Source organism: Phyllostomus discolor, chromosome 3, assembly GCF_004126475.2.
Source record: "Phyllostomus discolor isolate MPI-MPIP mPhyDis1 chromosome 3, mPhyDis1.pri.v3, whole genome shotgun sequence".
Classification (NCBI taxonomy): domain Eukaryota; kingdom Metazoa; phylum Chordata; class Mammalia; order Chiroptera; family Phyllostomidae; genus Phyllostomus; species Phyllostomus discolor.
In genome coordinates, this window is record NC_040905.2 from 47,629,793 (window position 1) to 47,657,656 (window position 27,864).

The 27,864-nt window shown below is 35.8% G+C and overlaps 1 protein-coding gene across 2 annotated transcripts in view; it reads right to left on the reverse strand.

Annotated features, from left to right (window-relative positions):
* The window catches only part of WDR41 (WD repeat domain 41), a 54,041-nt gene that overhangs the window by 9,565 nt on the left and 16,612 nt on the right, over positions 1 to 27,864 (reverse strand). Inside the window, exons 3-8 of one of the 2 annotated variants that reach the window (XM_028524030.2) lie at positions 26,431 to 26,479; positions 24,894 to 25,025; positions 22,344 to 22,406; positions 18,177 to 18,288; positions 12,555 to 12,617; positions 5,930 to 6,040 (exon numbers count right to left, since the gene is read on the reverse strand). In XM_028524030.2, the coding sequence (XP_028379831.1) occupies positions 5,930 to 6,040; positions 12,555 to 12,617; positions 18,177 to 18,288; positions 22,344 to 22,406; positions 24,894 to 25,025; positions 26,431 to 26,479 (530 nt within the window). The remainder of the gene's footprint in view (positions 1 to 5,929; positions 6,041 to 12,554; positions 12,618 to 18,176; positions 18,289 to 22,343; positions 22,407 to 24,893; positions 25,026 to 26,430; positions 26,480 to 27,864) is intronic. The other variant, XM_036020448.1, reaches the window with a different exon arrangement.

Sequence of the window (27,864 nt, forward strand, 5' to 3'; positions counted from 1 at the left end):
ATTGGGTATCACAGGTTAAGGATTTAGTCCCACAAGACTGCCCCCTCCCAAATTCAGGTGCCAAGAGCAAGTCCAAGTTGTTACCTATGCTTCTAACTGATAAGCTACAAATCAGAGGTTCTCACGGCCCTTCCTTGGATTCAATTAATTTGCTGAAGTGGCTCACAGAACTCAGGAAAACAGCTTAATGTTTACCAGTGTATTATAAAAAATATGATAAAGCAGGGGTCCCCAACCTCTGGGCTGCAGACTAGTATAGGTCCCAGCCTGTCAGGAACCAGGCTGCACAGCAGGAGGTGAGCTTGAATGTAAGGCATTTGGATCCTTGTGAAACCTTCCCTGGCGCCCGGGGTCTGTATGAAAATTGTCTTCCACAAAACTGGCCCCTGGTGCCAAAAAGGTTGAGGACCACTATGATGAAGGATACAGCTGAGCATCCAGATGGAGAAGATGCACAAAATAAAGTATATGGGAAGGGCTGTGGAGCTTCCATGCCCTCTCCAAGCACCTCCACATGTTTGGCAACTTGGAACCTCTCCAAATCCCACACTGTTGGGATTTCTATGGAGGTTTCACCCTGTAGGCATGATCAATTATAAGCTCCATTTCCAGCCCCTCACCCCTCTCTGGAAAATGGGGGATAGGACTGAAAATTCCAAGCTTCTAATCATGGTTTGGTCTTTCGGGTAACCAGGCCCATCCAGGAACCCAGAAAGAAAGGATAGCCTCATTAGAACAAAAGACACTGCTACCACCAGGAAATTCCAAGAGATTTAGTACCCTAAATCAGGAAAATGTCAGGAAACAGTAGAACAAATATTAGAACAAAAGATGTTCCTTGGGCTTTTATCACTCAGAAAATTACAAGGGTTTTTAGGAGCTTTGTGCCAAGAACTTGGGCAAAGCCTATGTATATTTGTCTATTATTTCCTACCAAAATAAGTTTCAGAGACTAAAACATTAAAGACACTTAAAAGATTGAAGTACTTAAAGGTGAATGCTTATTATGAATGTGGGGTACTGAAAGGCTCTAAAGGAGACAGGGTGGGGACTGGGTTCAGGTATCTGAGTAAGCACTGGCTTAGCAAAAAAAAAGTCGTATTTAAATGAGAAACAGGTGGGGAAAATCTGCAACTTAGATGTCAAAATAGGTTTATTATATTTTTGATACATAAGAAATTCTTGAAAATCATTAAGAACAAAATAATTACTGCAGCAGAAAATATGGGCAAAAGACTTGAACAGGCAAAACAATAAATACAAATGGTCATAAACACATGAAAAGATGTTCTACTCCCTAAATAATAATTTTTAAAAAAACCTAAAAGCAATGAGATACTCTTTATTGCTTTTCAAATTGGGAAAGATTATAAAACAGGAAAAATACCCAAATGTTGGTCTAATATCCTAACATAAAGTGTTATAATCACTTCAGATTTAGAGTTCTGCATCAGAACTTTAAAAAACAATGTAAACCCATTGATTTAACAAGTCCACTTCTAGGAATTTATCCAGAGGAAAGTATATGTAAAAGACATATGTAAAAAGGTTGTTACACATAATATTAAAAATCTGAAGATAACTTAAACATACAACTGGGGTCGAATAAATAAGACATCCACAAAATGAAATAGTAATACTGTTACTGAAAATTAAGTTATAAAGTATGTTTACACTGATATGGAAATATACTCATGACATACTCTTACAAAGCAGCAAACCATATGTATACATATATATACACATACGTAGGCCCAGAAAAACACCTAGAAGTATTGGGTTGGCCAAAAAATTGGTGTGTTTCTTTCCATAAAATAAAAGACACATTTTTCATTTTTACCAATAACTTTATTGATTTGGATATTTTGAGTATGTCAGCTCTCTCCCACATGGTGCAACATTATTGTTCTCAATTAATGTCTTGATTTAATCACTATCAACCTCAACTGGGCTACCTGACTATGGAGCATCATCCAGCGAGACACCTCCAGCATGAAACTTCACAAACCACTTTTGACATATTCAGTCAGTCACAGCACATACCTTATACACTACACAAATCTTTTTTTATGTTTCAGTTGCGTTTTTACCTTTCTTGAAATATCAAAGCATTATATGCCAAAAATGTTGCATATTTTCTTCCATCTTCAATATTAAAATGGCTACACAAAAATCCACCAATTTTGGTAAGGTTTTTTTAGATGCAAGGTGATATGACAGCTGTCATAATACAATGTAACAAAATTGTTTCAAATGCAGTTAGAGACAAGTAAGCGCTAGTAGAGCCAGCTAACAGAAAAACACAATGAACTTTTTGGCCAACCCAATATATGGACCAGTGCTTAACACTGTATGGTGGGAGAATTTTAATTTTTATATTCTTTTATGTTTCTCACTATTTTCTCATTTTTCTACTATGACTATGTACTACTTGTACATTAGCAAGTTTTTAAATCCTTTAAAGAAAATGAAATCAGTGGGCCAACAAAGATACCTTACAAATTATATATTTAATAGAAAATGTTGAACTGCTGAGACCAAAAGTTATCATGAAGAAATGTAATTTATTTTAGTTTCTACATATTTAGGGTAAGGTAGAATAGAACAATGCAGCCTGAGTCTAGAAAGCCAAGCTCTAATTTTGGCTCTCCCTGTGACGAGCCTTGTGGTCTGTAGAAATTCATTTAACCTTTTGCTAGCTTGGCTTTCTCGTGCATTAAAAGAGGATAATTGCTAAAATCAAGAAAATAACAAATGTTTAGACATTTTGAAGACATCAAATATTATCTTTGAGTACTGGTATTATTTTGCGACCTGGTCCATATTAACAGTATTAAAACATCTAGTTACTTGTAATTTAGGAATACTTTGAGTAATTATGATTTAATTATTCCATTTATCAAATAAACCAGCAGGACAGAAGTCTCTAATGTCTCGATGAACAATCTCTTAGAAAAAAAGAATTATCAGCAATCATACATGTAAACATTATTTTGTCTTGGTTCCAATTTCTATAGTTTATCAATGGACTCTATATAATTTTCTCTAAGTTCATTTCTCATCTGTGGAGAGAAATAGGCTTTTAATTTTACTAACAGTGGAGAAGTTAAGGGAGAACTAATCCTTCCAGGACCTTCTTTTCATCCCTTTTCCTCTTGTTTCCAATTTCAGTGAAACTACAAAAGAACTACAGAAATTAAGGAGTGGAGATTCTTTTCTTGTTTTTTAAAAATTTTTAAATTTTATTGTTGTTCAAGTACAGTTGTCTGCATTGTCCCCACACCACTCCCCCCAACCCCAGCCATCCCAAACCTCCCTCCCCAGTCCCACCGTGCCTTGGTTCTGTCCATGTGTCCTTTATAGTTGTTCCTGAAAACCCTTCTCCCTGTTACCCGATTATCCCCTCCCACTTCCCCTCTGGTTACTGTCAGTGTGTTCTTTATTTCCATGTCTCTGGTTCTGTTTTGCTCACTTGCTTGTTTTGTTGATTAGATTCCACTTATAGGTGAGATCATATGGGATTTGTCTTTCATCACCTGGCTTAATTCACTTAGCATAATGCCCTCCAGTTCCATCCATGCTGTCGCAAAGGGTAAGAGCTCTTTCCTTCTTTCTTCTTCACTCTAACTCTGCATGTTGCCCAACACAGTTAATGTAACCTACTGAGACCACAAAGTTGCCTGCTCTGACTTAATCTTCCAAGTGTTTGTGATTCATCTATGCAACAGAAAAAAGTATTTGTGCCCAGCTGGGATTTTTCGCTAAAAACAAAGTGACTGGCATTCACCTGTCAATGCAGTTTATCACTATGTAAATTATTAATATTCCCAAACAGATCATTCAAAATGTTTCACACTAAACAACCTCAATGATGTATTATATGTGGATGGACTTGCAAAAGTCACTTAGTATGAAAATCTCACCTGGCATCTGTATACCCATCTCTCACAAAGACCAATACTCTGTGATTACCATGCCATGTTGTCAGCACGAAACAAGAAAAGGAGTAAAATAACGGATGAAGCACCCATAGCCTTTTGCCAGAAAAGACAAGCAAGGTTATCTTGTATGTCTGTCTTAGAAAACCTTCTGCAAATCTCTTTGGCAAACCTGGTATTCATTATTCACATCTGTGGGAGTTCTGTCTACCATTCTAAGGTTGCCCTGAGGCCACTTCACTGAAAATGTACTTCCCTGTGAGTTACAACCCCGGTAAATACACGTTTCATTGGAATTGGTGGACAAAGGACTCAGAGTGGAGCTGAGAACTATATGACATAATCATTTCAGAACTGCCAAAATGGGCAGCAAGGCAGACATGCCAATCAATGTACAAGATCAGACTGTTACAATATTATGTTCAAATTTTACCAGACTACTTGTCCACATATGATTCCTAAATATCCTTATTCCATTATCCTTATAATGTAATTCTGCAGTCACGGAGCTTATAAAGTAAAAAGTACCAGGGCTTTTCTGTAGTTTTTATTAATTTTTTGCTTTAGTTTTCTGTTTTCCTCCCCTTAAGAAACTAGCAAAGAAATACTTGAAGAAAGCTTTCTTGGTGAAATTGTTATAAACTTCTATAAATATCACATAAGAAAAGAATTGCCATAAAGTTAAGGCTACCTCAGTGACATCCCTTCACCTTTATTAAGGAACCATGCTGGGTCAATAGTACCAATGTTTCACCACTGAAATGAGACAACCAGGCAAGACAGGTGTAATGGGCCAGAACTCAGCTGTACTTTCCTTAGCAGCTCTGGGGCCTTGGAGCTTATGGCTCAGTGCCAGAGGCTCTTCAGAATAAAAGCTTGCCTTTTGTCCTGCCCCCTACCGCTAAAGGAAAAAGAGCTCCCAGAAAGAAAGGAGTGCTCCCAACAATGTAACTTGTCACCATAGATAAATTTGGTCCTTAGGAAGACTTGCAGCTGGGTTGTACAAGAAGATGGCTATTAGGGAGGAGGACTTTGGAAGTGGGAGAACCACTCTCACTGATGACCTGAAAATGTGACTGAATGGCATACAAATGGAGACTACACTTAGTGCTATCTGGGCCCCTTTCCCTTTGCCTCATGTTTATGCAAAGTATTGCTCAAAAAGAGCCAACCCAGGCCTCCGGTCAGGAGGGCCGTCCAGTCCTCCATTATACCATATTCATGTCTTACTTATAGGACCCTCTAGTAGTCTTCTTCACATTCTCAAAGTAAAGCCACCCAGGAGGCCTCTCATCTGACCTCGGAACACAGATCACCCAGAACTCCAATGATATAAGCTGTCAATTTACTTGAAAGTGAACTACGTAAATACCAGGATTTATGGACTGGGACTCTATCCTGCCCTCTGATGTCAGATTCAGCTCACAGTACATACCTATTAAAATTATTATGAAGCTAAAACAGGATGCCTGGCAAGTCAAGACTCACAAACACGAGGAAAGGTAGATATGAGTCATTTTCTGTAGACCTTTACCTTAGTTTGGTGTTATTTTCTGACAGTCTTTAATCATGAAAACAACGGCCTTAAGTCCTGCTCATTCAACCGTAAGTCTATAACTTGCTATATAATAATACACTGTGGTCTACAAAAGAGGAACTAGCCAGCACCATTTGCCAAAATGCTGCTAAGCATTAGTATTTACAGCCTTTGACAATCACCCACAGAGCCCGAGATAATGAAGCCCTCCTCCATCTCTTCTCTCTGCCTCACTCTATTCTCCTTGTGCCTAAATCTTACCCTAGCAATCTATGAAACTTGATCAGTTCCACTGGCTTGAATTTCACATGTAAGAGATTGCTAATCTCTACTAGTCAAAAGCATTATTTTAATGATAATTCTAAAAATCCTAGAACAAGACTGAAGCTCATAACAGGTTACATTAACAAGCACAAAATGTTACATAATATAAGCATGTACACAATGAACTTACCATTGACATTAGCCAATGAGAGAATATTATCCTGGTGATCAAGGAGGTGCTTAACTTCAACAATGTCCCACTCTAGTGATCCTTCTGTGGGTGCTATCAACCTGAAAATTACTAAATGAAGACAGATATAATTTTATTAAAATGGTCAAAAAAGATAAAATTCTATTTCTGCTCAAAATACCAGCATTTCATTAAGTTAAGAATGTCTAACATGTTGAAAACCCATCTCCAAAGAAGGCCTTATTCATACTACTTTAAAACAGTTCTTTCAAATGCTTGAGATGTTTGAAATGACCTACTAAAATCCTGAGTGTGTCCTTAGAACTCTGTTCCTTTATTGAAACTCCTCTAATTCCACTACCAACCATCAAGCCCCAATCCTTTCCAGGGTTCCCGTGCGGCCTGGCTATCCTACCTCCCTCTCTCCCTGGCCAATGACTGGCCCACATCCCTGAAGCATGTCCACCATCAGCTTTCTCTACTCATGGTCTCAAGCCAGCAAGCACTGCCGCAAAACAAGCTACAAATTTATGTTTAACTTCAACTCAGAGAAGACTTCAGTAGCTGCTTTTATTTTTTTAAACTTTTCTTAATACCTAGGCATATACCAACCGTTAAATTATAATTCCTCTGAGGTGAATATGCCTTATAATTTTTGTGTGTCATACAGTTCTTTTGACTACAGATTTACAATGTGTTTCTTTACTCATTATCTGAGTTTAAACAAATAGTTTTATTTAAATTAATATAAATCCTAACTTTAATCAATACAGAAAACCCAAAATCGAATCAACTAGAGTGATTCAATCAACAAACATTTACTAAACATCTACTATGCTCCAGGAAATTAGATCTCTAATGTGAATAAGGCCCAGTCACTGCCCAGAAACACTCACAGCCTAGAGCGGTAGTGAGACTATAAACAAGCTTACCACAGATACCTAAGTGCTATAATAAGCTGCCACTCTACCCAGTGCTGCGGATGCTTATGATTAGGATAACCAATATCTCAGAAGTGGAAAGGTCTCAGAGGTCATACATATCTTTTCCAAGTGGTTGGCTAATTCTTAAAGTCTCTCTTCTTTCTCACATTCGTCCCTGGAAAGTAAGTCAGTACCACATTTCATTCTGTCTCTGGACAATTTTTATCAATGGACAAATCTCTAGTAAGGCTGTTTAATCCTGACAGCCATTTACATTCAAACTGTGGCTGTCAAAAGAAAAGGGTATTTCAGTTAACACAAAGGGACTCTTCCTCATACCTCTCAAAATTGTGTGAAAATTCTACTTCAGTTGAAATACTATCAACTAACCTTGAAGTTGGAATTGTGGAATAAAAAGCAATTTATTGTTTCATCAAACTAACAGAGACAAGAAAAACAAACCTACAAAACAGGTTTCTACAAAGAGCAACAAAGTACTAAAGATAGCATGAAACTGTTTAGTGAATCCATAAATATGGCCTCAATACACAAGTAATAATTTAAATAAAATAAAATAAATACTAATAAAATACGAATTAAATCAGAGAACAAAAGGGAAACAATAGCCACTTCTAAAAAAGGGGTTAGGAAGAAAATCCAAGCCTCTGAACCAAGATGACATCTCAGTGCTGACAGTCTTGCTTAACTAGTAAAGCTTCAAAGTCACTAAAGCTGGTGCACACAGAAATTGTACTTCCTGGACTTCTGGTCAAGATAGAGGCATAGGTAGACATACTTCACCTCCTCATGCAACTGCAAAAAAATTACAACTAAATCTCAAGACAAACAACACCCAGAACTGTCAGAATATCGAACTGTATTAAAGTGCAACAACCAAGTATTTAAAGAAGCCACAATCATCTAGACAGGTAGGAGGGGCAGAGATGCAGAGATGAGGCAGAGAGGCAAGGAGATGCAGTGTGGCACAGACAGGTGGCAGCAGCAGTGGTGGCCCCACAACTACATGTGCTGGATAAAAATCAGGAGGGATACCTGGGGAGCAAGCAATCCCAGCCCCACACCAGACAGCACAGCCTGGGGGTTCAGCACTGGGAAGATAAATCCCTATAACTTCTATCTGTAAAAACCAGTGGGGGTTGAGGCAGCAGATGAAACTGCCAGATTTTCAGGAAACTTCACTGAAAGGGCCCATGTAGTCTTAAAATGTTTGCAAACCCACCCACTGTGGGATTCAACACCAGGGAACAGCTGAAGGAGAGCCAGTCACATATTGGGAGTGAGTAAAGTGACTGCAAATGGGGCGAGTGCAGGGCAAACCTCTAGAAGCCAGGCAGTGGCACAGTCCCCTCTGAGCCCTCTCGCCACACAGAGCTACAAAGAGGTAAAGTGGGTTGCTCCACCCTGGTGATTACCTAAGGTTCTACCCCACATATTTTATAGGTGCTGTTTACAGGGAGTCAAAGTAGCTCTACCTAACACACAGCACAGACACAAAGTGGCTGCCAAATTGAGGCGACAAAGAAATATGGCTCAAATTAAAGAACAGAACAAAACCCCAGAAAAAGAACTAAATGAAACAGAAATATCCAACCTATCAGGTGCAGAGTTCAAAACACTGGTGATCAAGATGCTCAAAGAACTCACTGAGTACAGCAAAAACATAAAGGAAGAAATGAAGGTTACATACAGTAAGCGAAATAAAGAAAAATCTGCAGGGAAGGAAGGGAAGAAACCAGGATTCAAATTAATGATTTGGAACATAACAAAGAAATAAACATTAAACCAGAGTATAAAGCAGAAACAAGAATTCGAAAAAAACAAGGATAGTATAAGAAGGCTCTGAGATATCTCCAAATATGCCAACATCTAACTCATAGGGGTACCAGAAGGAGAATAGCAAGAGCAAGAAACTGAAAGCTTATTTGAAAAAATAATGAAAGAAAACTTCCCTGATTTGGCAAAGGAAATAAACATACAAGTCCAGGAAGCACAGAGAGTCCCAAACAAGCTGGATCCAAAGAGGACCACATCAAGACACACCATAATTAAATGCCAAAGGTTAAAGATAAAGAGAGAGAATCTTGAAAGCTGCAAGAGAAAAGCAGAGTGTTACCTACAAAGGAGTTCCCATAAGACTCTCAGCTGATTTCTCAAAAGAAACTTTGCAGACTAGAAGGGATTGGCAAAAAGTATTCAAAGTGATAAAAAGCAAGGACCTATAAGCTAGATTACTCTTTCCAGCAAAGTTACCATTTAGAACGGAAGGGCAGATAAAGTGTTTCCCATACAAGGTAAAGCTAAAGGAGTTCATCATCACCAAAACATTATTACATGAAACGTTAAAAGTACTTATTTAAGAAAAAGAAGATCAAAACTATAAATATTGAAAAGGTAACAAATTCACAACTATCAACAACTGAATCTAAAAACCCAAACAAAACAAATCCAAGCAAACAACCAGAATAGGAAAGGAATATAGGTATGGAGAATATTTGGAGGGTTATCTATTAGCTGGAGTGTGGAGAGGGAGAATGGGGGAAAAGGTGTAGGGATGAAAAAGCATAATTGGTAGGTACAAAATAGACAGGGGGATGTTAAAAATAGTATAGGTCCTATACTACTGGGGAAATGCAGAAGTCAAAGAACTTATATGCATCACCCATCATCATATCTTTAGTTATCTTCATCATATCTTTATCTTCATCATATCTTTAGTTGATGGACATCAACTAAAGGGTAGGACTGCTGGAAAGAAGAGAGGTATTGGGAAGAGGGGAGAAAGGGGGAAAATCAGGTAACTGTAATAACATAATAAAATATACTTTAAAAAAGTAAATAAATAAACTCTAGAAAAAACAATATTGGAGAGACTACAAAAAAATTGTATTTCCTTTTGAAAGGAACCCTCACATAGAAAAAGAGAAACTGGAATGGAACATTTAAAACCAAGGATATGGGCATGAGCTTAGTCTTGGAAACAGAAAAGATACTCCATTTACAGGAATAAAATTTATTTTTTCCATAAGGAAAAATAGCACTATATATTTATTTTGTTATAAAACTAAGTAAACTGCAGAACCTTATTTTTTAGAATATTATGTATTTGTATAAACTACTTTCTGACTAAAACCAACTTTTACTTCTTTTTTTTAGATGATACTCTAACTTCAGTTGAGGCCTTAGTGTTGCTTTTATTAGTATTTTAATGAATTCACTAATTCATTCAAGCATTCAGTAAAAATCCCTAATCTGTTAGCAGAAAGATAAATAAGAAAGTTCTAATCACCAAGGAGCTCAAGGGGCAAGGAGAGAACAAAAAGCAAACAGAAGTCTTTTTAAAAGGCAGTAAGTGAGCCCTGGCTGGCGTAGCTCCGTGGATTGAGCACAGGCTGCAAACCAAAGTGTCACAGGTTCGATTCCCAGTCAGAGTACATGCCTGGGTTGCAGGCCAGGACCCCCAGCAACGGCACATTGATGTTTCTCTCTCTCTCTCTTTCTCCCTCCGTTCCCTCTCTAAAAATAAATAAATAAAATCTTTTTTAAAAAAAGGCAGTAAGTGAAACGACAGATATGAAATTATGACACACAGTGGAAAAACTTCTGGGAGGAGAAGTGTTAGGTAAGCAAGTCTTTTTCCTAAAAAAAAAAAAAAAATGATACTGGCACTGAGCTGTTAAAGAATAAGTAGGAATTACCCAGTTCAAAGAGGACAATCAGTAGGAGGACAAGCCTGATAGAGGGTTACAGCAGAAATAAAGGCATAAAGGTGAGAATGCCTCAGGTGGGGGACTCCCAGGCAATTCAGTATTGACAAGCAGGTGATACAGGATGCAAAAGAGGCAGGAGGGAGATAATAAGAGTACCTGGTTTGATATGTTGAAAAGTTTGGACTTTATTGTGTAGGGTATTGATGAACTTACATTGGTCCCCTAGGGCAAAGACTTCATTCATCAGGGGCAAAAACAAGGAAAAAAGGGGCCACATAAAAGTAAATATATTCAATTTAAAGTCCTTTTCTTTTTTTTTTCTGGCAACTCTATGCTGATATCCAAAAATCCGAACTTCTCTACTAGTCAGAAATATGAGTCTAGAAATGACTGCTTTAGACAGAGGAAGCCACTGAAGCTTTTAAGCAGGGGCATGGCCAGCATTTTAGATAGATCTCTCTAGCATCTACTGAAGAATATATCTGAGGATCACTAAACTCTAGGAACAGTAGGCATTTGGCAAGCACTAAAGCAGAGGAGGAAAGATTTTAAGTAGGAGACTTAATCGAACATTTCAGGCAAGAAAGGAGATGAGAGCCTGAATACAGCAATGCTAGTGAGGTGGAAAGAAATAGATCAAAATATTTAGAGCAGCAGTCCTCAAAGAATGGTCTGCAGACAAGCAACCCCAGCACTACCTGGGAACCTGTCAGAACTGCAGAGCTCAGGCCCCAGTCTAGACTTACTGTATTAGAAACTCTGGGAGTAAGGCCCAGTAATTTGTATTTTTAACAAGACCTTCAGGTCATTCTAATGTACACTAAACTTTGAGAACCACTAAGTTAAACTAAGAACACAAAGTGATTGATCAGCTACAAGAGAAGAAAGGCAGGAGAAAAAGCCAAGCATCACTGCAGCTCAATGAATATGGGAAAACATTTCTGCAAGGAGGGCAAAGGAAAAGAAACTAAACCAAAAAGTATCATACTTTCAGAAACTACTTTATGAAAAGAGAGGATAGGCACAGGGTCTAGAAAAGTACTTCTCAGACATGAGTACACACGGAAAGGTCAGTTGAAGAAAAAGAAACTGCGGCAAAGCAGCAGAACATGCAGGTAGTTAATAAATGGTGAACAATTAGCTCATGTCTCACTGGCATTTGCAAACATGCCAAGTGATTGTCAAAGCAAATCTCAGGGCTGGCCTCTGGAAGACGTAGCACAAGCAATATCAAATGCCCTCTGGGCTACATCAGAAAAATTCTTCAAGAAAGAAGTAGCTTTTAAGAAGCATATTTACTCTAATAATTCTGGCACTCAAATTCCATTCCCAAGGCAGTTAAACACAAAAGGCTTCCTTCACAGTGGGCTCCCTGGCAGTAAATGAACTTTAGCCAACAGTCAAAAGCTAAGAAAGTGGCCTTCGAATGTTCATAATCAATACATCTACAGAATTCCACCTGCTACCCCTTTTCTTCTGCTATCCCACTGCTCTTTAAAGAAATGGCATAAACTCCCCCAAAGAAAATGGACCCCATTCTGGCTTCCTGAGGCAAAAACTCCACAGTTCCTACCTCAGTGAATTCCCCAAATAATTCTCCTCCAATCCTCCCTACTCACAGTTTTAGTTTCCAAAATGATGACAGTCGTTTTACATGGTTAATTTTTTTTTGCTAAGTAAGTGTAAGAGTATGGATCAGCAATGAAGAGAGCTATGGGATGTAAATGGCCTTCTCTGGCATAAGACGAGTGGGTTACCTTGCCTCACTTGGCTATGTTAGAACAAGGGCAGTACAAAAACTGACCTAATCTTGAAATTGTCTAGGTCTCCATATCACTTCAACAATCCCAGGAGGCCAACACTGGGGTGAGAGTAGATGTCCCTTAAATAAAATACCACTTAGTCTTACCAAAATGCATATACAAGTTCTAGTTTAAAAAATTTTTAAAAATAGAAAAAAAAAGTCACACTCACTCAGTTCTTTGCCAACTGCTGCCACAACACAATTCTTAGGTATTTCAATTAAAGCACTGATCCCTTCAAAAATACATAAATATATAAACAAATTATTTTCTTCATGGATTACACGTAAAACAAAAACATTCTCAGTTTTATATCAATCATTTACTATAAAAAAGAGTAGTCACAATAAAGCACACACAATTTACCATGTCACACTTGCTTATACACAGAAAATGATTTTGTGAAAATAGGTGAGCCCTGGCCAAGTGGCCCAGTTGGCTATAGTGTCATCCCATACACCAAAAGGTTGTGGGTTTGATCCTCAGTCAGACAGCGTACAGCAACCAATTGATGTTTCTCTCTCTCAAATCAATAAACATATCCTCGGGTGAGAATTTAAAAAAAATGTAGGGGAGACCTTTGGAAGACATTATTGATCTATTAAAGGTAGAATATACTCTTTGAACATTTTTACTATTATGGTGAACTTATTTACCATGGATCCCTTAAGATAATCACCATTACTCAAATGAGATGTGAAACTGACATTTTCCTTAATGCAAATTTAAGAATCCAGAATGGGCTCCCTGGCAGTAAATGAGTTAGCCAACAAGTCAACAGCTAAGAAAGTGGCTTTTAAATAGCATGTTTATAATAAATTAACACACTTACAAAATTCCTTGTATTACTGGAATAATCTTATTCAACATTCTACCATAATTCACTTATCTATTTAAACACAGAGTTCCAAGTACCTTTTTATCGCTGAATTATGAAATGATTATAGCTGAATCATGAAATGCAAATTAGGAAAATACTCTACTTGTTTGCTTTACCTTCTCCCCCATCAAAAGACTAGTACTCTTGCCATTTGGGGAGTAATTCTCTCTGAAATCTTTTCTCCACATAGGGTTGTTTTAACAGTATGTTTTGTAGTTTCCAAATTCAAGGAGGAGGTGATGGTAGAGGAGGGCAAAAACGAAGAGTTAGTGGCACAAGATAAAAAAGTAAAAGAGAGACGAAAGCACAGGAAGAGCATGAAGAGAATTCTATATACAGGGGAGTTCATTAAAAATGCTTATCAAATTACCTGTGAAGTGAAAATAATGGAAAGTCAATAATTCAGAAGTGGCAACTTAATATACAGAATCACAGAACTTATTACTGGAAAGGGCATGGATGCCCTGTCTTTTAGTCCAAGGCTCTTTCCACTGCATCATACTAAGAGTAGCTTTGCTTATTTCCAAATATGGAATAAAAGCCCTGCTAGCCCATACAAGAAGCAAGGCTTATGAAAGGAGTTTCATGAAATAATGTTCTAACAGCAAGCACTGCTAACTACATGGAACCCTGTAAGTTGGAAAACACAAATCACAAAAAGCTCACCAATGGTAACATATGTGGTCTTTTCAAAGCTTTCTAATAGATTCTCTCAAAGAATTTTGCCATCTCAAGTCACTGATAAACAGGGCATTACTCTGACTACTGAATAAACAGTACTCAAAGGTACCTTGCAAAATAATGGGAGATTACAATAATAAGTAATTATTTTCATTAACACACAAAAGATTATTTTTAGCCCTAATTTCAGTATTTCACGACATAGTTACAGGCATTCCTTGTTTTTTTGCACTTGCTTTACTGAACTTCGCAAGTATTGTGGGCTTTTTTCCTCCGTTTTACAAACTGAAGGTCTGTGGCAACCCTGCACTGAGGAAGTCTGTCAGCACAATTTTTTCAACACCATTTGCTCACCACATGTCTCTGTGTCACATTTTGGTAATTCTCCCAATATCTGGGTCTTTTTCATTATCGTATTTGTTATGGTGATCTGTGACCAGTGATATTTGATGTTATTACTGTAATTGTTTGGGGGTGCCCCAGATAAGACAACATTAATCTGTAAATGTTGTGCATGTTCTGACTCCACCAACCAGCCATTCCCCGTCTCTCTTCCTCCCCTTGGCCTCCCAATCCCCTAAGACACGACAATACTGAAATTAAGCCAGTTAATTACCCTACAACTGACTCTAAGTGTCCAAGTGAAAGGAAGAGTAATGGATCTCTCACTTTAAATCAAAAGCTAAAAATGATTAAGATTAGTGAGGAAGACATGTAAAAAACTGAAAGCCAGGCCTCTTGTACTGGTTAGCCAAGTTATGAAATGCAAAGGTAAAGTTCTTGAAGAAAATTAAAAGTGCTATTCCAGTGAACATACAATTAATAAGAAAGCAAAACAGCCTATTGCTGATACAGAGAAAGTTTTAATGGTCTGGTAGAAGGTCAAACCAGCCACAACATTTCCTTAAGCCAAAGCCTAATCCAGAGAAAAGCCCTTAACTCTCTTCAACTCTTTGAAGGCTGAGAGAGGTGAGGAAGCTGCAGAACAAAGGTTTGAAGCTAGCAGAGGTTGGTTCATGAGGTGTAAGCGGGGACAGCCATTTTCATAACATACAAGTACAAGGTGAAGTAACAAGTGCTGATGTAGAAGCTGCAGGAAGTTATCCAGAAGATCTAGCTAAGTAATGAAGGTGGCTACACTAAACAGCAGATTAGCAATTAAACAGCCTTCTATTGGAAGATGCTGTCCAGTACTTTCACGGCAAGAGAAGAGAAGTCAGCCTGGCTTCAAAATTTTGTTTTTAAAGATTTTAATTTTTATTTTTTAGAAAGAAGGGAAGAGAGGGAGAAAGAGAGGGAGAGAAACATTGATGTGTGAGAGAAACATCAATTGGTTGCCTCTTGCACGCTCCCAACCAGGGACCTGGTTCACAACCCAAGCATTGCCCTGAGTGGGACTCGAACCAGTGACCTTTTAGTTCGTACGCAGACATTCAACCCACTGAGCCACACCGGCCAGGGCTTGGCTTCAGGGCTTTAAAGGACACGCTGACTCTCTTGTTAGGGGCTAAAACAGCTGATAAGTTTAAGTTGAAACCAGTGATCATTTCTATTCTGAAAATCCAAAGGCCCTTAAGAATTATACCAAATCCACTCCACTAGTGCTCTGTAAATGGAATACAGCCTGGATGATAGCACACTTGTTTATAATACGGTCTACTGAATATTTTAAGCCCATTGTTGAGAACTGCCTAAAAAAAAAAGATTCCTCTCAAAAATATTATTCTTCATTGTCAACGCACCTGGTCACCAAGAACTCTGATGGGAGATATCAGAGATTAATGTTGTTTTCAGTCCTGCTAACTCAACATCCATTCTGCAGCCCATGGGTCAAGGGGTAATTTTTACTTTCACATCTTATTGTTTAAGAAATATATCTTGGAAGGCCAGAGCTGCCATAGATACTGATTCCTCTGATGGAGCTGAGCAAAATAAATTGAAAACCTTCTGGAAAGGACTCACTATTCTAGGTGCCACTAACATTCATGGGGGAAGAGGTCAAAATATCAACATTAACAGGAGTTTGGAAGAAGCAGATTCTAGCCCTCATAAGTGACTGAGGGGTTCAAGACTTCAGTGGAGGAAGCAACTGCAGATGTGGTAGAAATAACAAGAGATCTGGAATCAGAAGTGGAGCCTGAAGATGTGACTGAATTGATGCAATCTCGAAAAACTTTAACAGATGAGGAATGGCTTCTAATGGATGAGCAAAAAAAGTGGTTTCTTGAGATGGAATCTACTCCTGGTGAAGATGCTGTGAAGACTGTCGAATGACAAATAAGAATTTAAAATATTACATAAACTTAGTTGTTAAAGCATTGCAAGGCTTGAGAGGACTGACTCTAATTTTGTAAAAAGTGCTGCTGTGGGTAAAATGCTATCAAGAAGCTTTGCATGCTACAGAGAAATTGCTCATGAAAGGAGTCAATTGGTAAGGCCAACATCACTGTTGTCTTATTTTAAAATATTGCCACAGCCACCCCAACCTTCAGCAACCACCACATGGATCAGTCAGCAGTCTCCCATATTGCTAAGGCCCTCCACCATTAAAAAAAGATTACAATTCACCAAAGACTTAAGATGATGGTTAGCATTTTTATCAATAAAGTATTTTAAATTAAGCGATGTATATTTTTAAAAGCAGAATGCTCATGTACACTTAACAGACTATAGTGTAGTATAAATGTAACTTTAACATGCACTGGGAAACCAAAAGAAAAATCACACAGCTCACTTTATTGAGGTGGTTTGGAACCAAACCCACAATATCTCCAAGGTATGTCTGTACTAATAATTCATGGAATAAAATTCACAAATGACCACAGGCTAATGCAAGAAATAGAAGGGAAAATGTACATGTAAATAAAGAGATATAACTCATGATAATAGTAAACGTGAAAATATGTGCTAGATTCAAAGATTACTAGTGGTCAAATATTGAATTGAAAGGTTAAATTGTAAATCCTGGTAAGGTATGGATTTAGTTTTGCTAAGATATCACATTATTCTCATGATATTTTATATCACTGTAGTGATAAGCTAGTTCCAATTTTGAACTGTACATTCAATACACAGAACTCCCACTACCCTTAAGATGTCAACAATATGCTTATTAATATTCTTTTTAGGATATCCAGGGTTCATTTGATTACTTCTTTAAAATTTTTTAATATGTTTATTGATTTTAGAAAGAGGGGAAGGGAGAGGAAAAGAAACATTGATGTGAGAGAAAAACATCAACTGGTTGCCTCCTATACACGCCCTGACCAGGGATTGAACCCTCAACCTAGATATGTACCCTGACTGGGAATTGAACCCAAAACCTTTTGGTGTATAAGACAACACTCCAACCAACTGAGCCATATTGGCCATGGCCCATTTGACTACTTTCAGAATAAAAACTTAATAGTGTATCACATGACTTTAAGGTTATTGTCATTTAAATTTACTCATACTTAAGTATTTTTACTCTGAATAAATAAATTTTAATTTTATTTTTTAAGATCCTTGGTATCAACAGAAGTCAAAACTGATTTTTTCTGTTAAAACCAAAAGTGTATGTCAATAAAATTCTGAGCAAGTAGAATTCTGTTAGTAAGTTTGTTCATGGAAAAAACTTTTTAGTAAAACTGTAAAATGAGGTTATTCTTAGGAATCTATTCAAAGTCCAATGATCTCAAAAATAAAGAATAAAATACTATTAATAAAGTTATAAAGATCTGCTTCCAGGTATCAACATGTTCATCAAACTCAGTTTAAGAACATGGTCCATGAGCATATATGAAAAGGTTTTTCTTGACCAGTTTTGAGAAATTCTTTAAAAAAAATTATTTTTAAAGAGAGGGGAAAAATTTATTTTTAAAGAGAGGGGAAGGGAAGAAGAAAATGAGGGAAAGATTGATGTGAGAAACATTGATCAGTTGCCTCTCATATGCGCCCTGACTGGGAATCAAACTGGCAACATTTTTGCTTTGCGGGATGATGCCCAACCAACTGAGCCACACTGGTCAGGGCACTTCTGAGAAATTCTGCTGGGAGCCAAAAGGGAGTCTTCCCCTTCCAATTTGGGATGGAAATATTCATATATTTTACACAACCATTAACCAAACTGGAGAAATGTGGCTACATGTTATACTCATAACTACAAATTCCCCTTCTTTGCTCATGGAAAGTCTCTGAAGATTCACTGCGTCTTTCAGAGTCTATGAATCATGGTTACCTTGATTTTCTTACCTGTATCAGAAAGGTGACCAGTCTTACACAGGAGATCTAATCTTCGATTCCACACACACAGGTCATTCCCACCAGAGAGCCAAACATCTAGTCTCTGAAGAACAGTTAAACACTGCAAAATTCATGTGAAGTGTATGTCAGTTTAGAAGTTTTATGCATTCCTTGGTGGTTATAAAATATGTTCCAACTCATGTACATGTTTTTACATGGACACACATTTTCATTTCTCCTGGGAATACATAAGAGACTGCTGGGTCAAATTAATAACTCTAACATTTTTAGTATCAAACTATTTTCCAAGGTGGGCATACCATTTTACAATCCCAACAGAATTCCAATTATCTCTATAAGGGATAGAGATATCCTTATCAACAATAATTATGTCTTTTAGGTATTACCCATCTAATATACATGAAATAGTATCACATTATGGTTTCTACCTGCATTTCTCTGGCTAATGATGCTAAGCTTCTTTTCATGTGCTTATCGGCCATTTGCATATCTTCCTTGGAAAAATGTCTTTCAACTTCTTTGTCTATTTTTAATTGTGTTGCCCTTTTATTGCTGAGTTGTAAGAATTTTTCATGTATTCAGGATACAAGTTCTTTATCAGGTATATGATTTGTAAATATTTTCTCCCATTCTGTGGGTCATCTTCCACTTTCTTGATGATGTCTTTTGAAGCATAAAAGCTTTTCATTTTGGTGAAGTCCAATTTCTCATTTTTTTCTTCTGTCATTGTGCTTTTGCTGTCATATCTAAGATTCCTAACCCTAGGTCACAAAGATTTATTCCCATATTTCTTCTAAGAGTTTTATAGTTTCTGTTCCAACATATTTGTCTTATATCCATTTGGAATTAATTTTTGGACATGGCATAAAGTAGGGATGCAATTTCATTATTTCATATGTGACTATCCAGTTGACCCAGCATTTTTTTTTTTTTAAGATTTTATTTATTTATTTTTAGGGAGGGAGGGGAGGGGGAGAGAGAGAGAGAGAGCGAGAGAGAGAAACATCAATGTGCGGTTGCTGGGGGTTATGGCCTGCAACCCAGGAATGTACCCTGGCTGGGAATCGAACCTGGGACACTTTGGTTCCCAGCCCGCGCTCAATCCACTGAGCTACGCCAGCCAGGGCAACCCAGCATTATTTGAAGAGACTAGTCTTTCTCTTATTAAAGGGTCTTGGCAGCCTTGTCAAAAACCAACTGACCACATATGCAAGGTTTTATTTCTGCTCTCTCAATTCCATTCCATTGAACTCTGTGTCTATCCTTACGCCAGTGCCACGCTGTCTTGATGACTATAGCTTTGTAATAAATTTTCAAATTGGGAAGTTTGCATCTTGCGGCTTTTTTCTTTCTTTTCAAAACAAGATTGTTTCAGCTATTCCAGGGTCCTCTGCACTTCTATATGAAGTTTAGGATTGAGGAAGGAAAGAAAGGAAAAGAAGGAAAGGAAGGAAGGAAAAGAAAGGAAAGAAGAAAAACAACCTACTGGCTTTGGGTGAAGATTGTGTCCCATCTGTAGATAGGCTAGTGTTGAAATCTTAACCATATTAAATCTGATCCACAGATATAAGACGTTTTTCTGTTTACTTAAATTCTCTAGTTTCTTTCAACAATGTTTTGTAATTTTGATATATAAGTCACCTATTACTTCTTAAATTTATTTCTAAGTATGTTACTCTTTTGGATGCTATTATAAATGAATTATTTTCTTAACTTCATTTTTGGAATGTTCACTGCTAGTATATAGAAATATAATTAATTTGTATACTGATAATGTATCCTGAAACTTTGCTAAATCCATCTATTAGTTCTAATAGGATTTCCTATATAAAAGATCATGTTGCTTGTGAACAGAGACAGTGTTATTTATCCATTTCCAATGTGGATGCCTTTTGTTTTTTATTGCCTAATTGCCCTGGGTCAGGAGCTCCAGTACAACATTAAATAGGAATGCCTTGTTTGTTCCTGACCTCAGGGGGAAAGTATCCAGTCAGTCTTTCACCATTAATACAATGTTAGCTGTGGACTTTCATAGATGCCCTTTATAAGGCTGAGAAAGTTCTCATCTATTCCTAGTTACCTGAGTATTTTTATCATGAGGGGTTCAAGTCTGCCAAACGCTTTCTCCACATCTACTGAGATGATCCCGTTTTCTGTACTTTTTTCTTACTATGGTATATTACATTGACTGATTATTCAAAATGTTAAACTAAACTGTTTCGGAAATAAACCTCACTTGGTCATGGTGTATATCCTTTTTATATGTTACTAGATTTAGTCTGCTAGCATTTTGTGGAGAATAATACACTGCTTTTGTTACTTAATATCTTATCATTAGAATTTTCCAAACTCTTTATGTATTCTTCTAAAATATCATATCTACTATAATAGTGTCAACAATTTAAAAAAAAGAAAAGAAAAGAAAGGAGCCAGTTAGAGAAAGACAAATACCATATGATCTCCCTATATGTGGAATCATTTAATGAACAAAATAAACTGGCAATGGAATGAAATGAAATGATATAAAATGCCATTTTTAGTATATATTATCTACCATATTTAACTATTTTGTTGTAAGACATTTAGATAATGCCAATCATCCATTTATAAAATATATTTGTAATACACATTTCTGTTCATAAATCTCTGTCCCAGTTTATTATTTCCTTTAGAGTTTTCTAGAAGTTGAATCTCTGTGTTCATTCATGTAATCATTTTTTAGATTTATTCATAATACCAAACTACCTTCCAGAAGATCATATCAATTTATATTCTCAATAGCAATAAAAATGCCAATTTTCACCATCTCCTTACTAATACCAAACCTTATAAAAACTTCACTGGTTCAAAAAATAAATTAATAGTATTCCTTATATTTATTAGAGATCTGAATTTTTTAAATAAATTATCTGTTCAAAAACAATTTAACCACTGAACTAAAGCAAGCGAAGTGCTATTTTTAACAATTTTTAAAGTGAAACAGGATCATAGCAGGAGTAAATACAACTATCTGGCTAGTTAATATTACAGTAAAAGCCCCTTATAAAATACTTTCACCAGACTGGAATTTTATTGAACAGTCCATGAAACAACAGCTCACAAAAAAAATTTCCCCAACACACTAAATTTTTTCCCTTTCCCTGCACCTTCAGTTCATGTGTTTTGTCTGAAATCTAATGAGCTCAAACTGAAAGCAAGAATATTTTTAAAGGAATTTAAAAGGGGGATCTTTCAGATCATATAAAGCATAGAGATTTGATGAATTCAATTCTTCAAAGACAGTATACTGTTAAATTGGATACAAGTATACAATAAATGGTATTTCCTTGCCCATAAACTTTACTAATAATTAGAAGAGCATCATAGCATGAGATGGCTACCAGAGATGCTGCCTTTTAGGAAAAAAAAAATACATTGACTATTGGCACAAAACAATTCTTTTTACATTTTTTAAGCATTGGCTCCAATTTAGAGATCAGTTATCTTTAAAGGAAATGAGGAAACATTACTTGACATTACTATCTTTCCCCAAACTTGCTGACATTATTGAAAAACAGTGATACTTTCTTAGAACATTTAAGGTAATTTCTTCTGTAGGAATCAAAGTAATCAAATGTTATTCAAGTTTGTTTCTCCAACATGTAGAAGAGTTCCTTTCATGTAATAAGGCGTAATTAATAATATATTGTATAATGAATGAAAATAGTAGCAACCATTTAGCCCCATAAAATTCTGTTTGGAATTAAGTAATGGGCATGTCTTATCTGTATGACCTTACAGAAAGCAGAGTGCGAGGGACAAATAACTCCAAGTTTTTAGTTCCAAGTACAATATAAAGAAAGAGACTAGCTGCTGCTATAGAGTCATTCTGCAAGTAATGCCTCTTTCTACAATTACCCCTAAAAACAAACTAGGTACTGCCTTTTCCTTATCTTGCTAGAGAGATTTGCCCCTTGCTCTAATTTCAAAGTCAAATATCCTAGCATTTAAGATATAGACTAGTAAAAACCTAATTCTTAGGAGAATCAAATAACTGTAATTACATCTAGAAGAAATAATTTTTAAAACCCACAAAGGTAATTTCATCAAACTTACTAAATAGTTTTTTCTCATACAAAAAGATTACCATCATAAAATATCTGCTTAAGATTTTACCTTTACAGTCGACTGGAAGCACGATACTTTCTGAATCTGTCTGCCAGTATCACAATTCCATACCTATATTTATGTTAAGAATTAATTTCTAAACAGAATTTTCAAATCTTATTAACTTTCCTAATAATTAATTCACAAATGTCACACAGAAAATAAAGCATAAAATATGAAGAGTTTATAATACTTCAAAAATTAATTCATAGTGAGTTATCAACTAAGCACAGCAGCTTACAATCTAAAATAAATTTCAGGTAAATTTTACTAACTATTTGAAAATGCCAACAGAAAGGATGATCTGAAAACTAAGTCTTTACAAGCATCAGATATTTGAAGTTTAAATTTTAAGGTTTATTCTCCAAAATGGTCTATCATAAGCATTTAACATAAAGTATTTATACTAAAAGCTAATATACCCATTAATTAATATTTACTGCAAGCTCTCTCAACATGCATGGCATAACTTACTACTGTTATCCCGATTCAAAAAAGACAGTAACGGCCCAACCAGTGTGGCTCAGTTGGTTGGGCATCATCCTGAAAAGCAAAAGGACACCTGTTTGATTACCAGTCAGTGCACATGCCTAGGTTTCGGGTTTGGTCCCCAGTTGGGGCACATACAAGAAGCAACGATGTTTCTCTCTCACATCAGTGTTTCTCTCCCTCTAGTTCCCCCTCCCTTTCCGTCTCTCTAGAAATAAAATCTTTAATTAAAAAAAAAGAGACAGTAATGGTATATTCCTATTACCTGTATACATGTTTAAAATAATTAGAGGACCTCTCATAAAATGTCCAAGGTTAGTCTGACATAAAGAACATGATGATTTTCAAATTTTTCACACCATTTCCTATGGTAAAATACTCATTTTACATCATGTCTGAGAACACATTTGCATAGTAAATGTATATGTATATACAAACATTTAAGACTATCACTTGGGAATTTTTTAAAAACTATCCTTAGCATTTAATTAATGAGTTAGTTAATAGTAAAGGCCCAAGCTGAGTTATTTGAGAATGCACTTGAGTAAAAGAACTACAAAGAAGCCTAGAATTATTTTCAAGTCATTCAGCAAAGGAAGAGAGTGTATACTATCATTTACAGGTAAAATTTATATTGATACTGTCCCAACTACTCATTTCTGTACTGTAATAGTAACTTTAATAACTGCCTCTAAATATTATTGTAGTTCCGTAGGAATGGTCTAATTTAAAAAATGCCTATTAATTGTTTTGCAGAGATTATACTGATACTGAAAACTAAACAAACAAAAAATAGAGCTTTAGTCCATAAAATATTTGCCTCAATAGCGCAGTAGCAATAAAGCTACTCTGACCTAAAAATATGAGTAAATTTTATGTTCCTATTTACATAATACTGTAATCCACAAAATTTACCGCTTATTTATTTGAGCAATTTTGTTTTCAATTGGGGAGCAATCTAAATTTTTTCAGCAATTTTAAATTTAGATTTGAGGTGGTGATCTTTGAGCAATCTGCCTGTAAATTATTTCAGCTGATAATGCCGTATTAAGTGTGTCATAAAGTACGCCTTGGCTTTACAGAAGCCTGAGAAATGCTGATTCCTTTGGGCTTACTCCAAAACTTACTTCACTAATGCCTGGAGCTATTTAAGCAGAATTTTCACATGAGCACAGGTTTTTTCAAGCTAATCTATGATAGCTTTAAATTAAAAAAAAAAATAAGAGATTAGAGTTCTCCATAGCATTTGGCTATGGCCTTCACAAATCCGGTTCCTCATACAAATATTAAAGGACTGAATTTGTTTAAGGAAAATATTTTATGCAGGCAATACTATTATATAGTGGTTTAGAACTCTGCTCTGCACTCAGACTACACTGGTTGTGTGACCTTGGACAAGTTACTTAACCTCTCTTTGCCTCTGTTATTTATAAATGAGGATAAAAAACACTATAAGGATTAAATGGGTTGATATATATAAAAGGGAACAATGCCTGGCTCATGTAAGCACTTTATAAAACCTTACTAATGCCATTAATCTTAAAATTTTACCTAAAAGTAAGGGAGAAAGAAAGGTAACATTTTTTAAAACTATTTTAAAATACTAAATAATAATATTAAATACTGAGTTGATGGTAATTTACTTTTCTGTCAGACTGGGTGTTCAAAAGGCTCTTATGGATTGGGGCTATTAACTTTTTTTCCCTGTACAATAAGTAGGGGGAAAAAATGTAAATGATTTTACAATGTGACTGATTTTTATTTCCCTAAATTAAAAAGCAAACTGAGATAATATTTTTAAGCCCACTTTCTCCATTTCCTCCATTTTATATAACTAAATATAATAGTAACTCTGGAAAGAACAGTTTAGGTCATGGGTTTCCATCAATAATAAGTCTAATTTCCACTGTAATACTTTTCAGATGCCTAATGCTTTTAAGAAATTTTTGTGAAAGCTAAAACAAAATCATTTTTGCCAAAACAGGCCTCAATAGGCTAAAAACTAATCATATATATACTGGTCCCTTGAGTCACTACTGGTATTCCACTCTCTTACAGATTTAAGGATATAATAACTGTTCTATCAGCAGAGGCTGTCAAGATAAGCTGATTTTTTTCTTCAGATGCTTCCAAGGAAGGAAATGTAGTAATAGCTGTTATCTTTTGAGTGTGTCCATTGAGTTCCAGAAGTTTTTCTCCTGTCTGAAATACCAATGAAAATATTAACAGGTTCATATTTCACAATTTAAATAAGTTTAAGTGACAACACTAAGAAGAATCACCATGTAGAAAATACATACATTCTACTTGAAATTACTTAGATCTCATAATTTAACTTTAAGCAATCCAAACATAATCTAAACAGGTGCTAAAGGAGTAGCCATAAACAATTTTATTTATTTTCTTATAGGAAATACAAATTCTAGCATATTTTATAGAAAATTTAAAGGAATATTCTTTCCATATGATTTTAAGGATATAATTGGATAAACTAAGCATTTAATATTATCAGTCACTTAATCTGCAGGAAAAAAATATAAAGTCCTCATTATCCAAGTATTTGTTATTTAAGTCTCCACAGTTATAAGGTTGTAGAAGGTAAAAAAGTGTAACAACGGTAACAAATATATCTATATCCAATATGTATCAAACACTCACAAAGTGAGCCTCCCTGCACTCCATCTCTATGTTATAGCGACATCTATCCACACCCTCCAGTATTTTCATCCATTAGTCACTCAGAGTTCCCAAGTAGCAGACATACTAAAATACAATGCAAATAGAACAAACTGCAAATCTTTCCAATGTTGCAAGATTTCAGTAATGCAGGGAATATAGTGTTAACGCCTTTAACCACAGGCAAAGCCACTGAAAAATGAGGATCTGACAGGTCAGATAACGAGAAAAGATAAATACTTCAAAATAGAGTAACTTGAGTATCAAAGGATCAGGAAGAGAGGCCTCAAGAGAAATTTGGTGAAGCCTTAAAAATATTTTTAAAAATAAGCCTTTTATAGCCCTGGCTGGCGTAGCTCAGTGGATTGAGCGCAGGCTGGGAACTAAAGTGTCCCAGGTTCAATTCCCAGCCAGGGTACATGCCTGGGTTGCAGGCCATAACCCCCAGCAACTGCACATTGATGTTTCTCTCTCTCTCTAAAAATAAATAAAATCTTAAAAAAGAAATTTTTAAAAAAAGTATACATTTAAAAAAAATTTTCTAAAACAAAATAAGCCTTTTACTATATTTCTATTAAATTCAAATATGAGAAGTATGTTATATAATGCAATTATACAATTTTGAAAAAAGTCACAAAAATCAGTATCTGATTCATTTTCAGAATCATTACATAGTTATTGATAAGTTTTGTTCAGTAAAATTAAATTTATTTTCACAACCTGGCATTTGTTTCTTAGGAAAAGAATCTTAATTTAAAAACTATTATGAAGTATTGGTACTCTTTTTAAATAAATTCATCCTAAGTATCCCTTTTCAAGTATTAGTATGTCTACTAATATGCAGGCATATCCCCAAATAATGTTTATAAATGCATACTCAACTACAAAAATCTTATCTTTATTACACAATCCACACAAAACCAATACACACCTGGGCATTCCATACAACTACAAGTCCATCATCACCAGCAGATGCAAATCTGATTAGAGAAGAAAAGTGAAAAACAAATCATTGGTGACATTTAAGTGCTAGTATTACTAAGAACTACCAAACTTTATTAATCATATTCTGATTTACTAACATTAATGCAGATCAATTTCTTTAAGCTAATTTAACAAATATTGATAGAATACCTTCTACGTTTTATACCAGGTACTGAAGTTACAAAGATAAATAAGATCATTTACAGTGTTACAATGAATAAACTGCAAGAATGAGGCAGATCTGTAAAGGATCTTTAAAGTCCTCCCTTGATTTAAAGTTATATAATTAAACCCTGACTTAACTGACACAAAGCCAAACTGAGAAACAGCTTCACTGATTGGAAGTGATATTCTAGAAGTGGAGCAAAGAAACCACATCATTAGATAAGTTAATTATTTCTATTATTTTCTCTGTAAAAATATGCTAACTGCTATTTAAGGACAAGATCTGTCCTTTACTCTTCTCAGCTCTTTGGTCTTTCTATGTAAATACTGTATTCTTGGTTTGGAAGGTCTGGGGTTTTTTTTTTTAGGGTCTTTGTTTTTTATTGAAAATACATGAAACTCAAAGGTAAAGTTTTTTTCATGGCAGGAAAAAGAGCTGTGATGGACTCAGTCACAGCTTCTCTCTCCTCTACCTCCCACATTCACTATATACAAAGGAACAATCACCTACATTTTGTAGAAAAGATATCCATGACACAAACACTATCAAGTATGTGCCCTGGCTGGTGTGGCTCCGTGGAATGAGTGCCGGCTTGCAAACCAAAGAGTCACCAGTTCAATTCCCAGTCAGGGAACATGCCTGAGTTACAGGCTGGGTCCCCAGTAGGTGAGTACGAGAGGCAACCAACAACACATTGAAGTTTCCCTCCCTCTCTTTCTCCCTCCCTTCCCCTCTCTAAAAATCTAAAAAAAAAAAAAACTATTAAAAAAAAAAAGAAAAGTAATCTGTTGTACAGGATTATTTATCATAGTAACTGCATTACAAAAAAATGAAAAAAGCATTGTTCTCAAGCAGTAGTGTATAGCAATCACATTGTAAGCATATCAAGTAATTTCTCATTAATAATGCAGTATGTAAGTTTGCAAATGATTCTTTAATGAATCAAAATCCATTCCCAGTTGCTCCTATAATATCACTTTCATTCATTTGAATTCGAATTCGAGGCTTGCTTTTTTAAATAGAAGAGAAAGAAGTGGTATTATAGAGAGCCAGCTATGAACTGCATATATCTGGGCCCTTACAGTTAACAAACATTGATAAACAATACCCTACTGGCAGCTACTGTATTTAGAAAACCTGTACTTTTTAAAAAAAGATTTTTATTCATTTACTTTTAGAAAGAGGAGAGGGAGGGATAAAAAGAGGGAGAGAAAG